At 36.5% G+C, this 16,335-nt stretch overlaps 1 protein-coding gene and 1 pseudogene across 8 annotated transcripts in view; one reads left to right on the forward strand and one right to left on the reverse strand.

Annotated features, from left to right (window-relative positions):
• The window catches only part of Nsd1 (nuclear receptor binding SET domain protein 1), a 140,725-nt gene that overhangs the window by 38,494 nt on the left and 85,896 nt on the right, over window positions 1-16,335 (forward strand). For all 8 annotated transcript variants that reach the window (XM_076856591.2, XM_076856593.2, XM_076856594.2 and 5 more), the window contains exon 3: window positions 6,598-6,733. In XM_076856591.2, the coding sequence (XP_076712706.2) occupies window positions 6,598-6,733 (136 nt within the window). The remainder of the gene's footprint in view (window positions 1-6,597; window positions 6,734-16,335) is intronic.
• On the reverse strand, window positions 3,478-3,575 carry LOC143400531 (U6 spliceosomal RNA; annotated as a pseudogene).

A 16,335-nucleotide genomic window follows, 5' to 3' on the forward strand; every position in this document is an offset into this window, starting at 1 on the left:
TGAATGCCACTTTGCCTGATGCCTTTTTGTGGTGCTAGGAATTGAGCTTAAGGCCTCTTACATTCTAAGCATATGCTCTACTGCTGCGATGCATCTCAATCTGCTGAGCTTTGCTTGACTGTTATTATCTTTTAAAGACTGTCCTGAGAAATTCGTTACTAATGATAAAGCTAGTCGGTTTCCTTCCCCAAGAATCGTTCCACTTTCACCTTAGCAATTATAGTATCTTCTTTGTTTTTCTCTTCCATTAGTTCCTTGAGGACATGTTTGTTCCAGCCTCTGTTAGTTCTGTACCTCTCTGCATGTTTATAAAATGCTTTGAATATAAAGGAAAGCATTTTCCGTGAAAATAAATGCTTAGTATATATAAAAAATTAGTGCATTTTCTATAAATGTCCTCCGTAAGAATAATTATTGTTTTCCACCTAGCAAACAGCATATATTTGAGTGAAAGTGTGATCTGATTACTATTGTTAATCTAGTCAGCAAATTTTACCATAGCATATAGTGTATTACTACTATATGACACTCTAGGGTGGCATTGGTAAGATAATGGTCTCTACTGTCAATTGACAGTAAGGTTCTGTGGTATTGTTAATACATTGTACCCTAATCATGGTGACTTGGCAGGCTGGGCAGGAATATTGGAGGCCATCCTAGGCAACTTAGTGGGACTCTATTTCAAATGAAAAATATAAAAATGGATTGGAGGTGTAGCTCAGTGGTAGACCCCTCTGGGTTTAGTTCCTAGTGTGGAAAAATAAATCAAAAGAAAAAACATCACATCCTTAAGTTGACTAGAGGTGCAGCAGGCAAAATTTAAAAACCTGTTTGGCAAGTGTGTGTGTGTGTGTGTGTGTGTGTGTGTGTGTGTCTCTCTCTCTCTCTCTCTATTATCATGGTGCTTGGGGTGGAACCATGGTCTATTCATGGATAGGTAAACACTCTACCATAAAGAAAGTTTTGAAAGAAGGAAAAAAATCATGACCCCAACATTTTTTTTTTTTCCGAATGATACTGGGGATGGAACCTAGGACCTTGTACATACTAGGCATGTTCTGTGTCCCTGACCTACATACATTCTCAATCCTTATTACTTTATTTTGAGACAAGTTCTTACTAAGTTGCTTAGGCTGGCCCGGAACTTGTCATCCTCCTGCCTCAGTCTCCTGAGTTAAAGGTTTGGTTTTTTTTTTTTCCCCTTAATTTCTGGCTTCTCTTAATAGTTTTTTTTTTTTTTTTTTTTTCCCTTGCACTATTGGCTGGGGATTGAACCTAGATGCACTCTACCACTGAGTAATGTTGCCAGCCTTTTTATTTTGTGACAGGGTCTCCTTATTTGCAGAGGCTGACCTGAAACTTGGGATGCTCCTGCCTCAGCCTCTCCTAAGTTGCCCAGCTTCTCATCATAGTTTTTAATGACAATTGGTATATACCAGCATGTTGTTCTAACTTTATTTAGCCATATTTCTGTTATTTCAACTTTGTTGTTGTTGTTCTGGGGATTGAATCAGGGGCACTTTACTACTGAACCACATCCTCAGCCCTTTTTATTTTTTATGTTGAGATAGGGTTACATTAAGTGGCTTAGGATTTTGTCAAGTTGCTAAGGCTGGATTTGAATTTGTGATCCTCTTGCCTCGGCCACCCAAGCTGCTGGTATTACAGGTGTGGGCCACTGCACCTGGTGACAATTTTTTTTTTTTTTTTAAACTGGGGATGGAACTGAGGGGTGCTCTACCACCAAGCTATGTTTTTAGGATACAGGGTCTCATAAATTGCTAAGGCCAGCCTCCAACTTGTGATCCACTTGCCTCAGTCTCCCAAGTTGCTGAGGTTACAGCACAATCTACTGGACAATTTAGAATATCTTGGTCCTCCCTAAACATTTGTAGGTTTTACAATACTTTAGCCCATTTAACCCTTTCCAATGTGGAGCATGGTGATTTTTAATTCTTTCTTGTTATAAATTGTAATAGAACCTTATTAATTTTTTTTCGGGGGGTGGTAACCACAACTTTAACTCAGGGACTTTTAATCACTGAACCAAATCCCCAGACCTTTTTTTACATTTTATTTTTAGACAGAGTTTTGCTAAGTTGCTAAGGATGGCTTTGAACTTGAGGTCCTCCTGCCTCAGCGCCCCCAAGCCTCTGTGATTACAGGTGTGAACTACTGCACCTGATCTGAAGCACATCTTTTAGAAGTTTTCTTTATGATTGTCTCTTGGTGGATAGCTCCTAGTTTTGTTGTCTGAAACCATATTTAGCCCTGTTTCTTTGTATTTTTGCAGGGTAAAGAATTTTATGTTAGAATGTGTATTTAAAATCGATTCTACCTAATCTCTGCCTTTTATTTAAGTTGGGGATTGAATCCAGGGGCACTTTACCACTGAGGTACGTCCCCAGTCTTTTTTTTAATATATATATATTTTTTGGTTGTCAATGGACCTTTATTTATTTATATCCAGTGCTGAGAATCGAATCCATTGCCTCACATATCAGGCAAGTGTTCTGCCACTGAGCTAGAACCCCAGCCCCTGCCCCCAATCCTTTTTATTTTTTATTTTGAGGCAGGGTCTTCTGAGCTGCTGAGCGTCTCACTAAATTGCCAAGGCTGGCCTCAAACTCTGTGATCCTCCTGTATCATTTTCCTAAATTGCTGGGATTATAGGTGTTCCCTACTACACCCATCAAATCTGTATACATTTTGAATAACTAGTGTAGTGATAAGGTAGGATTGATGTCTCCCACTTTGCTGTGTTTAGTATATATTTTAGGGATTCTTTTTTTGTTTGAAGCTGAGAATTAAATCTGTCATGGTATATTCTGGGCAAGTGGTCTACAACCAAGCTACATCCCCAGACTCTGAAGTTATTCTTAGGTAGTTTCAACTAGTTTTTAAAATTATAGCTCAGTGGCACACACCTGTAATCCCAGGCATAACTTGGGACTCTGAGACTCTGAGCCAGGCGGCTTGCAAGTTCAAGGTTGGCCCTAAGCAATTTAGGGAGACGCTGTCGGGGGGCGAAAAAAAAAAAAAGGACTGGAAATTTGACACAGTGGTAAAATCTTTTTTCATTAAATCCCCCAGTACCCAAAACAACAGAAGCTGTCTAAAAGATATGTTTTTTTCTTTATTGCTTTTGTCTTTTTATGAGGACTTAATTTTATGGGTATTCTTAGTAACTTAAATGAGACTCTAGTCCATGTATTTGCAAGAAGTTCTAACTGTTAGCTAAGACTCTAGTGCTTCCCCCGACTCCCCAAGTCTTATATCACTATATATATTTAGAAGGGTTTTTCAAATGTTTCACATATTTATTACCAAGCCAACCAAAACTAGCACTACAATACCTTTTTGTAACTAAAGAAAGCTAATATTCCCAGTTAAATATTTTCAACTGTTCAGATAGTTGTGACATTTTCATCTTGATGCCACAAGATGATCACAACCTTGATACAGCATAAATGTGTGAAAAATATGGAGCTCTGCACAAATTGGTATGTCATCCTTTTGCAGGGGTCTTTTCTGTATAGTTCCAGTTTTAGTATATGTGCTGCTGAATTGAGCACAAGAAAGTTTTTTAAAAGACAGTGTATTGGGCTATGATCAGCTGTTTTTAAATATTGAGCTTTTAAGTAAGTTTCCATTATGTCCCATAGCAAGTTAGTACTCAAGAACTAACCACTCACTGTGTGTTAACATTCAATTAATATTAACATAGAAGCCAGTTAAATGGCTCAGGCTTGGAATTCCAGAGATCAGGAGGCTGAGGCAGGAGTATCATGAATTCAAAGCCAGCCTCAGCAATTTAGTGAGGCCTTGTCTCTAAATAAAATATAGGAAGGGCTGGGAATGTGGTTCAGTGGTTAAGCACCCTTGGGTTCAATCCCTGGTACCAGAAGAAAAAAAAAAAAAGAAAGATATTTCCACAGAGTTGATTCCTTTTGAGGAGTGATTGTGCATTTGTTTTGTACTTTTGCCTTCATGTCTTACTGTCTTAGTTAAGCTTCTTTGGCTTGTGTGCTGTACTCCCTTTATCTTTACCTCACCTTCGGGCTATGCTTGCCTGTCATTGTTTCAAAGTTTTCCTTGCTTATAAGGACACAGTTATATTGGATTAGAGTCTCCCTTAAGGATCTTTATCTTGATCATCCAGAAAGACTGAGTTTCCAAATAAGTTCCCATTCACAAGCATGGGAGTGGGGATCAAACATAGTGCTATTTCATTTGGTCATTGTGGTATTGTTAATGTGGAATGACAAAAAAAATCAGTATTTCAGGTTTGTGAAAATCTTTATCTATGGAATCACCAATTTAATGAAGCAGTATTTTGTTCCTGTTTCTCAATGGCTTTATTATTATAATTTTGGTACCAGGGATTGAACCCAGGAGTACCTAAACACTGAGCGACATCCCCAGCCAGTTTTTATTTTTTGAGACAGTGTCTCCCTAAGTTGCTTAGGGCCTTGCTAAACTGCTGAGGCTAGCCTTGAATTTAGGATTCTCCTGCTTACCCTCCCAAGTCACTGGGATAACTGGTATACAGCACTCTGCCTGTTTTTTCGATAATTATTATAGCTTCCATAGTAGTTTCTAAATATAGAGCCACATAAAAATATAAATTTTGTATGTAACTTTATATTACATTTTCAGTGTCATGAGTTCATCTGTACTTTACATATTGTAGTTTTCATATCAGACCACTTTAAGTATTTTTTTCAACTGTTCTTTTATTTTGAGTTAAAATACTAGGCGTTGAACTGTTATTTTCATTTCATGGTTCATGGTAGATGAAATTTCCCATTTTTATGGCATAGCAAACTGAAGCTGAATTAAACCGATTTATTTAAGGTGGCATAATTTGTGATGAAGTCAGAAGAAAACATTCATTGCTCCTTTGTCTGATTGTGTGATTTTGGCTACTGGCTTGACCAGATAACCACTCATAGTTTTTCTTCTCTATTGGACACATGTGTTTTATGGCTGTACTTCTAATTATATAGTGTAATACTTTGATAAGTAAGGCTTTGAGCTGTGGAATTGAACTGGCCAAAGTTGAATCCAGGGACTGCCACTAAATAAATGTTATAATAGGGAATATGGTTAATTGGGTAATAATATTCTTTACCTGTAAAGATGAACTGGGTGCTTGACACAATAAATATCAATAAGTTTTAGTTAACTTTAAGTCATTTAGGACTTGAGTAAACAAGTTCCATATTGTTCAGTAACTGAAAATTATATTTAACCACACATCAAATTATGTCAGAAATTCATAGGGACCTAGTCAGGTAGTAGGTTTTTTGTTTTTTTATTTTTTTAGTTGCATTTGGACACAGTACCTTTATTTTATTCATTTATTTTTATGTGTTGCTGAGAATTGAACCCAATGCTTTTGCACGTGGTAGGCTGAGCCACAACCCCAGCCCCCCCATAGTAGTTTTTATTATAGGCAAATAAAATATTTGTTTTCCCATTTAGTATCTCCCCCATTTATTCTTAATTTTAAGGTTTTAAGTCAATAAGTTTTTTTTTTGTTTTTTTTTTTTTTAGTTGTAGCTGGACAGAATACCTTTATTTTTACATGGTGTTTAAGGATTGAGCTTAGTCAGTGCCTCATGTGCTAGGCAGTCCTCTACCACTGAGCTACAACCCCAGCACCAAGTCAAGAAGTTTTGAAGTTATATTTTTCTGAACTGATAATGTTAACAAATGGACCTTTAATTTTTTCCCCCGTATTCCAGGTTGAACTTAAGCATGATTTATCACTGAGCTACATCCCCAGTTCTTTTTTATTTAATTTATAAGCCTCCTGCCTCAGCCTCCTGAGTTGTTGGGATTACAGGATCACGCCATTGCCCAGGGCTTCCTCAGAACTTTTTAAAAGAAAATGAGATGTAATTTCTGTGGGGCATAATGGGACATTCCTATATTTCCAGTGATTTGGGATACCATGGCAGGAGGATTCAAAGTTTGGGGCCAGCCTGGCAATTTAGAGACTGCCTCATAATAAAAGGGCTGGGGGTGTAACTCAGTGGTAAAATACCTTTGGTTTCAACAGCTAGTACTGCCAATAGAAAAAAAGTAGTTCCTATCAAGTTTTCTTGTACTTCTGTAGTACAGGCAGAACTAATCATAGTATTTCCAATGAGATTTAACTTCTATGAGTATTTAGAAGCATCCTAAAACATTCTATGCGATTTTGTAGAGTCTTAGCTTTTATTTATTTATTTAAGATACTGGGGATTGAACCCTGGGGCACTTAACCACTTAGTAAGACACATCCTCAGCCCTTCCCCTCCCTCCCCAAGCCACTGTGCCTGGCTATTTCAGTTTTTTGTTCCAAATCAAAACAGCTTACTTTTAAGTCTGTAAATAGAGTTGTTTAGTAAACCAAATATAAATTGAGAATTTGACTGTGAATAAATATGGCAAAGTAAGTTAGTTTTATTTTGTCATTGTTTCCTGGCCAAGGGGGTTTCGTCTGAATTTTTTTAGGTGTTGCCTATTTTGAAGGTTAATTGTAAGTTGATAATACTGTCTCAGAAGGTTTTGATTTTTACTGATGATCTATGTTTTGTCTATTTAAAGTGTCAACCCAAGAAAAAGTCTACACCACTGAAGTATGAAGTTGGAGATCTCATTTGGGCAAAATTCAAGAGACGCCCATGGTGGCCCTGCAGGATTTGTTCTGATCCATTGATTAACACACACTCAAAAATGAAAGGTAATAACGTAGTTGATCTATAGGGTAATATACATGATGGAATTATGAGTTGCAATTGCCTTTATTATAACCCAGTTTTTGTTATCTTTAGCAAGACTCCACTTATTCTTTTTGAGAATTTTATGAATTAATTGTTATTAATTTATTTTATCTTGTTAAAAGTTTGTTTTATTAAAAGTTTGTTTTTCAAGGCTGAATGTTCTCTCTGATATACAGATGCTAATACAGTAAGGGGCGAGATGGGAAGAATAGAAATTCCTTGGATTAGATGAAGGGAATGGGAAAAAATGGTAGAATGAATTGGATATAACTTTCCAATGTTCATATATGAATACATAACCAGAATAAATCCATATCATGTACATCCAAAAGAATGGGAAGTTATACTTTATATAATGTATAATATGTCAAAATACATTCTATTCTATTTTAGTTATACATGACAATGTATAAAAAGAACAAATTAAAACTAGAAAAAAATTGCTAAAGGGAAAACCTGAGTTTGTAAAGAATTTGAAAGTAAACATTTAAGTATAAAGAGGTAATTTTGAGATATACCATGTGGTGGGAGTTTTGGTGACATTTTTTTCTTTTTAATTTTTTGTACTATGAACATGTACTTAACAAAGTTTGTTAAACTAATCTAATAATTATTATACTTAAAGTGTGCCTTAAATATAGACTTCAATAAACCAGTTTGTTTTGCTGCAAGATTTAAAAATCCTCATTCTATCTATAGATACTAGTGAAATGCTAAGAGTATTTACCTACAATTTACATTGTCAAGAATAATTTTTCAGGGTTGGGGTTGTGGCTTAGGGGTAGAGTGCTCTCCTAGCATGTGCCGCCCTGGGTTCCATCCTTAGCCCCACATAAAAATAAATAAATAAGTAAATAAATAAAGATATTGTGTCCAACTACAAGTTAGAAAAATCATTCCTTTTTTTTTTAATGTTTCAATTTTGGTTTTCAATTTTGATAATTTCAAAGCTGAAACTATTATAAATAATGTTTATAAGATGTTGTAAAGTTTAAAAATTGGAGTAGTTCCTTTAATTACTGTACATTGTTTTATTTACTTGGCTCCTCTACTTGAATTTGAGGTACTTTAATCTTTAAATTGCTGTAAAGATCGGGGTTGAAACTTTGATTTTTTTTTTTTTTTTTTTTTTTTTTTGTGGGGTATACTGGGGATTTTTGGTGTACTTGGGGGCACTCAAACCATGAGCCACAGCCCTATCCAGATTTTGTATTTTATTTAGAGACTGGGTCTCATTTAATTGCTTAGTGCCTCACTTTTGCTGAGGCTGGGTTTTTGTTTATTTTAAAATTTTTTTTTTGTAGTTGTAAATGCCTCTATTTTTTTTTATTTGTTTATTTTTATGTTGTGCTAAGATTGAACCCAGTGCCTCACACGTGCTAGACAAGCACTCTGCCACTGGGCTACAGCCCTAGTCCCTGAGGCTGATTTTGAACTCATGATCCTCCTGCCTTAGCCTCCCGAACTGCTGGGATTATAAGAGTAGGTCACTGTGTCTGGCTATTGAAACTCAATCTTAAGGCCTTTTTTTTTCTGTTAAGATTATTTGTGATTTTATTTTATTTTTAAAATAATGTTATTATATTTTTCTATTCCTTTATTTATTTTTATGTGGTACTGAGGATCAAACCCAGTGCCTCACACATGCTAGGCAAATGTTCTACAAACCCAGCCCCGATTTTATTGTTTTTAATATATGAATTTAGGGATTGAGGTTGTAGCTCAGTGGTAGAGCTTTTGCCTAGCATGTGTGTGGCATTAGATTATCAGCACCACATTTAAATAAATAAAATAAAGGTCCATCAACAACTAAAAAATTTTAAAAATATGAACTTAAGGGGATGGAGTTGTAGCTCAGTGGTAGAGCACTTGCCTCACAAGTGTGAGGCTCTAGGTTCAATCCTAGCACTACATAAAAACAAATAAAGGCATTGAGTCCATATACAACTAAAGAAGTTTAAAAAAATGAACTTAGATTAATTAATTTTTTATTTTGATAACAGTGTCTTGCTATGTTGCTTGCTATCCTCAGTAAGTTGCTGAGGCTGGTTTTGAACATGTAATCCTCCTGCCTCAGACTCCCCAAGTCTTTGGGATTATAAGAGTGCATCACTGTGCCCACCTAAAATTCAGCTTTTGAATAGGTGTTATGTTAAAACAAAAGAAAACAAAACACAACTCATTTTCTCCTTTGCTGTGATGTACCCCATTCTTTCTTTGTATGGGTAACCAGTTACTAGTAGTCTACCTTTTCCCAGTTTGTGACTAATTCCCTCTTGATTATGTTCAGGTTATTTTTACAAATATAATTAAATGAAAGACTTTATATTGTTACAAAGACAATTCATATACACATGTATACACATTGTCCAAGGTAAGATTGCTGAATTTGGTTTTTAAGTTGAAAAAAATTTTTTTTGAATGCATTGAGGATCAAAACAAAGTCTTAAAAAAAAAAAAATCAAAGCCTTACACATGTTAAGCTATAATACAGTCACACTCCCCACTCTTATATTTTGAATACTGAATATTGAGTTTCCCCAGTTCAGTGTTTTAAAAACTGATCTTGGGGCTGGATCAGTAGAGTGCTTGCTTGCCTAGTATGTATGAGGTTGTGGGTTTGATCTGTGCCACTGCAAATAAACAAAATCTGATACCTTATTCTTTAGCCTGTTTGGACATTTCATTTCTACCAATAGAAAATTCTTTCAGTCCTCCTTTTCTTCTAACCTCCTTGTCGTTTCTTATTTATTGTGTTGTTCTTGTCTTCCCTCATTCCCAGTATACTTTATACATACTAGTTCAGTCCATGCTATTTATATGGTATTGGTTGAATGCTGTGTTAGGTGGTAGGATCCAGTAATTCGTGAAACACATCAATCCTGATTGCCCTCATGGGAAATTAGAGTCCATTATAAAAGGAACAAGGAACTAGATAATAATAAAATATATAATTACTTAACTGAGAATTGTGTCCAAGGAATAATTTTGGTGTGTAATCAATGATACAGCAGGGGCACTTAACCAGGACTCTTGGTCTGGAAGTATTCTAAGGTAGTTTTGCTAGTAACATCTTTTTTTGTGTGTCTTTTGGTGTCAAGATTGAATCTCATACCTTGCTTATGCTAGGCAAGCACAGTAATGATATCTTTGATCTGAGACTCAAACGAGTAAGATTTAACTAGTGTATAGAGGAGGAAAAGACTATACAGGAACAGAATATAATGAGTTCTGTGGCCCTTAGAGATCTGCAGCCCACAAAGTAATGAACCATGGCAATATATGAGGGTAGAAGCCCAACATGCAGTGCTTGTAGAGCTTTCAAACATTACATAATTTATTTTAAGAAGAATGGGATACCACACAGGGCTATGAGCATGGATTGACCTCTAATTTGTGCTTTTTAAAGTTCACTCTGACTGCAATGTGGAAAATGAATTGGAAGGGATATAAGTAAAGAGGGACAGTTGAAAGCATTAGTCATTACAATGATTATGGGAGGTGGGAAGTTTTGAATGGCAAAGGATTATTTAGGAGATAAAATTTATCTTTGTAATAGATTGAATAATGGGGAGTGAAGGAGCATGAAGTCTCAAGATTTCTAGTTCTCATGTTTCATGTTTCTATATTTCAGGATATTTTCCAAGTTTTTAACTTCAGCATTGAATGATAGAACATCTATAACTCAGAAGAATTGTTCCTATTGGTTGGAGCCATGGCAAAGCTTGGTTGAGATTGCCTTCATACAAAATATGCATTGACAAAAAGGGTGGCTTTGAGGCAGCTAACAGTTGAGGTCTATTATGGAGGAGACTGACCATGCAAAAGAAATGAAAAAGACTCAGGCTCAGTGCCATGGTGCACACCTGTAATCCCCATTCTTGGTACAGTTCAAGGCAGGAAGATTGCAAATTCAAGTTCAGCCTAGGCAATTTAGCAAGACACTGTCTCAAAGTAAAATAAAAAGGGCTGATGATGTTGCTAAGTCATAGAGTACCCTTGGGTTCAATCCCCAGTATCCCCATTATCCCCTCAAACATTAAAAAAAAAAAAAAAAGACTCACGTAGAACACCTGGAGAATGTGGTATATGGTGACTAGAATCATTTTAAGAAAGAAATTGTCCCATTTGTTGAACATTGCCTAGAAATAAAATGTCCAATTTTTATAAGGAGGTGGACATTGCAAACAAAACTTTTGGTGGTTCAGTTGTGACAGAAATCGAATCGAACTAGTTTGAGAAATGTAGATAGAGGTAGAGAAGAGATGATGTTACAACTAAAGAGCTATAGGAGATCCAGATGGAGTTTTTAAAATGGAATTCTTGGGCTGGGACTGTAGCTCAGTGGCAGAACACTTGCCTATCATGTGTGCGGCAGTGGGTTTGATCCTTAGCATCACATATAAACAAATAAAGGCATGCTGTTCATCTTCAACTACAAAAAAGATAAAAACAAATAAATAAAATGCAGATCCCTGGGTCCTTCCTCACTCAGACCTGCTGTCCAATTCTTAAAAAAAAAAAAAGGAATTCTTTGGGTCTGGCTATATAACTCAGCAGTAGAGTGCTTGCTAAATATGCAGAAGGCCTTGGGTTTATCTCCACTACTGTAAAGGAAAGAAAAGAAATAGTGTCTATTATGCAGTTAGTGCTGCGCTGCTGAGAAGTGCTAACTATTCTGGAAGTAGATTGAGACTGAACATATGGGATCATACCACAAGAATTCTGAGAAGGAATACAGAAGGGATATATATGGAAGTGAGGGTTTGGCCTCAGTGGGAGGAAGAGCACCCTTCTAATGTTAACATTAGGAGGTGACTGAGGGTGCTGATGATTGTAAGTCTAATATAGGATTTGAGTACTCCTATTTGGTCTGTTCCTGTAAGTAAAAGAATGTGTGGGCTGGGAATGTGGCTCAAGCGGTAGCGCGCTTGCCTGGCATGCGTGCGGCCCGGGTTCGATCCTCAGCACCACATACGAACAAAGATGTTGTGTCCGCCGAAAGCTAAAAAATAAATATTAAAAAATTCTCCCTCTCTCTCTCTCTCTCTCTCTCTCTCTTTTTTTTTTTTTTTTTAAAGAATGTGGTCACACCAAGAGCAAGTGCTATTGCTGGCAGGAAGATACCATTTTTGGGGATCTATAAAAGATTAAAATTATTTTTTAAAATTGAAAGAGCTTCCCAGAAGAGTTGACTTTAAATAGCTCCCTACTTGGGAAATAGTAAAACTTTTTTTTTAATGTTTGTTTTTTAATTGTAGGTGGACATAATACCTTTATTTTGTTTTTATGTAGCACTGAGGATCGAACCCAGTGCCTCAACTGTGCTAGGTGAGTGCTCTACCTCTGAGCCACAATTCCAGCCCTCTTTGTTTTTTAGATTAAAGAATTAATGTATCTCTTTATGGAATGGAGGGAACTAATATTTGAATATACTTAGTGTCCTAAAAACCCTACCCATAGCCAGGTGTGGTGGTTACACGTACATGTCTGTAATACCAGTGGCTTGGGAGGCTGGGACAGGAGGATCACGAGTTCAGAGCCTGCTTCAGCAACTTGAGGTGCTAAGCAACTCAGTGAGACCCTGCCTGTACATAAAAATACAAAATAGGGCTGGGGATGTGGCTCAGTGGTTGAGTGCCCCTGAGTTCAATCCCTGGTTAAAAACAGCAACAACAACAACCACCACCCCCAAAAGACCAAAGCAAAACAACATCCCTATTCATGACACTTTATTTTCCTTCACATGGAAAACTGTCATCCTTCATAACTGCTTATAGGAAACATTGATTTATACCACTTTTTTTTATTACCATTTGTTTCTGAACTCACTGAAGTCTATAGTCCTCTTCATTCTCTAAGCAGAGCCATTAGTGATGTGGTAATCCAGTGGATACTCATTCTTTTTTTTTCTTTTAAACTAAGTATTGTAAACTCTCTCCTCTTTCCTTTTAGTTAACTGTCTACCTCCTCCTTGTCTCATGTTATCTTTATAGTAGTCACCCCCTCATAACCTCCCTAATTAGGGGCTGAACCCACTGCCTTGAGCATGCTAGACAAGTGTTGTATCACTGAGTAATATCCTCACCCTTTTTATTTATTTTATTTTGAGCAGGTATCTCACTAAGTTTCTAAGGCTGACCTTGTACTTAGCATTGGTAGTCCTTCTGTTTCAGCCTCCCAAATTACAGAAATTACAGGCATGTATCATCATTGCAAATAGCCCTTACTTTAATCTTTATGTTGTCTTTTGCTTGATCCTTTTCTACTTACCTTTAAAAGTTTTTTTTTTTTTTTTTTCCCCTTCAAATGTTTGCCCTTGTTTCTGCTTAGTCTGCTATAACCAAATGCCTTAGACTGGGGGACTTAAACAGTTTATTTATTTTGGGGGGGCGGGCAGGGCGGTTCCTGGAGCTTGACCACTGAGCCACATCTCCGGCACTATTTTGTATTCTATTTAGATACAGGGTATCACTGAATTCCTTAGTGCCTTGCTTTTGCTTAGGCTGGCTTTGGATTTGTAGTCCTCCTGCCTCAGCTTCCTGCGCCTCTAGAATTACAGGCTGGTGTAACTGTGTCTGGAGTCTAAACTGTTTATTTCTTATAGCTCTAGAGTCTGGGAAGTCCAAGATCAAGTTTCCAGCTTGTTGTTCTCTCTCACAGGCTTTCTTCCTGGCTTATAGCCAGCCAGCTTCTTTCTGTGTGTGAACATGGCAGAGATATAGAGAATGGCAAGTACAGGCTTACTCAGGCATTTACATACATACTTAAATAAATAAATGCCTGAATAAGCTTGCATTTATTCGTTTAAGTATCTGGGCTGGGGTTGTGGCTCAGTGGTAGAGTGCTTGCCTAGCACATGTGAGGCCCTGGGTTCTATCTTCAGCACCACATAAAAACAAACAAATAAATAAAAGGTATTGTGACCAACTATTTCTAAAATATGTTAAAAAATATGTATGTGGGTATGTATTTATTCATACTGGGGATTGAACCCAGGAGCTTTCTACCACTGAGCTTTATCTCTTGCCTCCCCCACTCCCACATTTTTTGTTTGTTTTGAGACAGGGTCACAGCCTTGAACTTGAGATTCTCTTGCCTCTAGCCTCCCTAGTTACTGTGAGTTACAGTCAGGTGCCACCATTTCCCGGGCAGAGTTTCATTCTTTTAGTAGATTGGATAATTTTTCATTTTAGATCACATTTTGTTTAGCTATTTGCCCACCAATGAACATTTAGGTTGTTTTTACCTTTTAGCTATTGTGACAAGTGATTCTATAAAGGTTGTCTAAGTACCTATTTTATCTGATTTATTGAATATATGTCAAATGCTTTAAATTTTTTTTTTAAATATATATTTTTTTTAGTTTTCGGCGGACACAACATGTTTGTTTGTATGTGGTACTGAGGATCGAACACGGGCCACACGCATGCCAGGCGAGCGCACTACCGCTTGAGCCACATCCCCAGCCCCATAAATTTTAAAAAAATCCTTTGAATGGGGTTCTTTCCATTACCACTGCCCTAGATTAGATACTAGTATACTCATCTTTACTCTTTTTGGTGAGCTTTGGTCTACTGAGACTCCTGTTTCCCCTTAATGTGTTACATAGAGGTCAAAGAAGTTTATTTAAGATGTGAAACTGAGCCTGTTGTTCTTCAGTGTTTTTTTTTTTTTTTTTTAGAATTTTAATATTTATTTTTTAGTTATCGGCAGACACAACATCTTTGTTTGTATGTGGTGTTGAGGATCGAACCCGGGCTGCACGCATGCCAGGCGAGCGCGCTACTGCTTGAGCCACATCCCCAGCCCTGTTGTTCTTCAGTTTAAAAGAGACTTCGTATTGCCAACAGGATAATGACCAAACTTTTAACCTGCAATGCAAGTTCTTTTAGCTCTGCCTTGTGCCTAACCTTGCTTAGTTTCTTTCCTTTTACTTTATTATTTAGTGTTTTGAGAACTACTTGTGGGTTTTTGTTTTTTAGTACTAGAGATTTAACCCAGCTTAACCATTGAGCTACATTCCCAGCCCTTTTAATTTAATTTAATTTTGAGACTATAAGTCACTAAGTTGCTAAGGCTGGCTTTGAACTTGCAGTCCTCCTATTTTAGTCTCCCAAGTTGTTGAGGTTACAGGCATACATCGCCATCCTCAACTACTTGTGGTTTTAATTTTTTTTTTTTTCATTCATGTATGCTATTGACCTTATAGTGGTATGCTCTCCCTCACAATCTGTTTGCCTTCAAAAATTGTTCAGGCATGGCTGACTTTTGAACTTGGAATCTTCCTATCTCAGCCTCTGAGATTACAGGTATGTTCCACAATGTCTAGTATGTATATACTTTTGAAATTGGTATTTATGCCAGGTACTGTGGCACATGCCTGTAAACTCAGGGTCTCTACAAGCTGAGGCAAGACTTTTTAAGTTCAAGGCCACATTGGGGAAGTTAGTGAGACCATCTCAAAATAAAAAATAAAGGGCTGGAGACGTTTGTTGCTCAATGGTAGGGTACTTCTTGCTTCGATTCTCATTACTGCAGTGAATTAAATAGGTTAATGTAAAGCATCTTTAGTTCAATCCATAGTACTGAAAGATAGGAAGGAAGGAATTAGAAACAAAGAGAAAGAGAGAAAGAAAATAACTATTAAAAGACAGACTGCTGTTGAAATACCTTGATGTTTACTATTCTTTAGTTACTGCAAAAAATAGGCATTTTGAAATCTCTTTATACTTTTTCCATGTTCACTTTTAAATCTCTCTTTCTTTTTCTCTTTCATTCATTCTGAAGAAAGTTTCCCTAATGTTTTAGAGACATCTAGATTCTTTTTGTGTTTTTAACCGGATTATGACTGTATGTGGTTGCATATACTGTAATTCCATGCCGCAATAGTACTAGAGAGACTGAAGGAGGAGGCTTGAAGTTTGAGGCCAAGTTGGGCAATTTAGCAAGACCCAGTCTCAAAATAAAATAGTAAAAAGGACTGGGGATATAGCTTAGTAGTAGAACACCCCTGAATTTAATCTCTAGTGCTGCAAAAAAAAAAAAAAAAAAAAAAAAAAAAACAAAAAACCAAATAGGATATGGATTATAGTAAGGGAACTAGATTCAAGTTAAAGTTAATTTTTACATATAATGATTATCCATATAAGTTGTAGTTGGACACAGTACCTTTATTTTATTTATTTATTTTTTTAATATGGTGCTGAGGATCGAACCCAGTGCCTCACATGTTAGGCAAGTGCTCTACCACTAAGCCACAAACTCTGCTGTAACCTTTTTTTTTTTTTTTTAATTTTTTTTAATATTTATTTTTTAGGTGTAGTTGGATACAATATTTTTTATTTTTACGTGGTGCTGAAGATCAAACCCAGGGTCTCACACATGCTAGATGAGCACTCTACCACTGAGCCACAACCCTAGCCCTGTAACCTTTTTTTTTAAAAAAATAGAAAGATGCTAAAATGCTAAACTTGTGTGAGATATATACTAGATGAATTCAAATATCTTTTCTTAGCATACAGTTTTTAATTTATCTTGGTGATTGTACACATAGAACTTA

This window comes from Callospermophilus lateralis, chromosome 5 (genome assembly GCF_048772815.1).
Source record: "Callospermophilus lateralis isolate mCalLat2 chromosome 5, mCalLat2.hap1, whole genome shotgun sequence".
NCBI lineage: Eukaryota > Metazoa > Chordata > Mammalia > Rodentia > Sciuridae > Callospermophilus > Callospermophilus lateralis.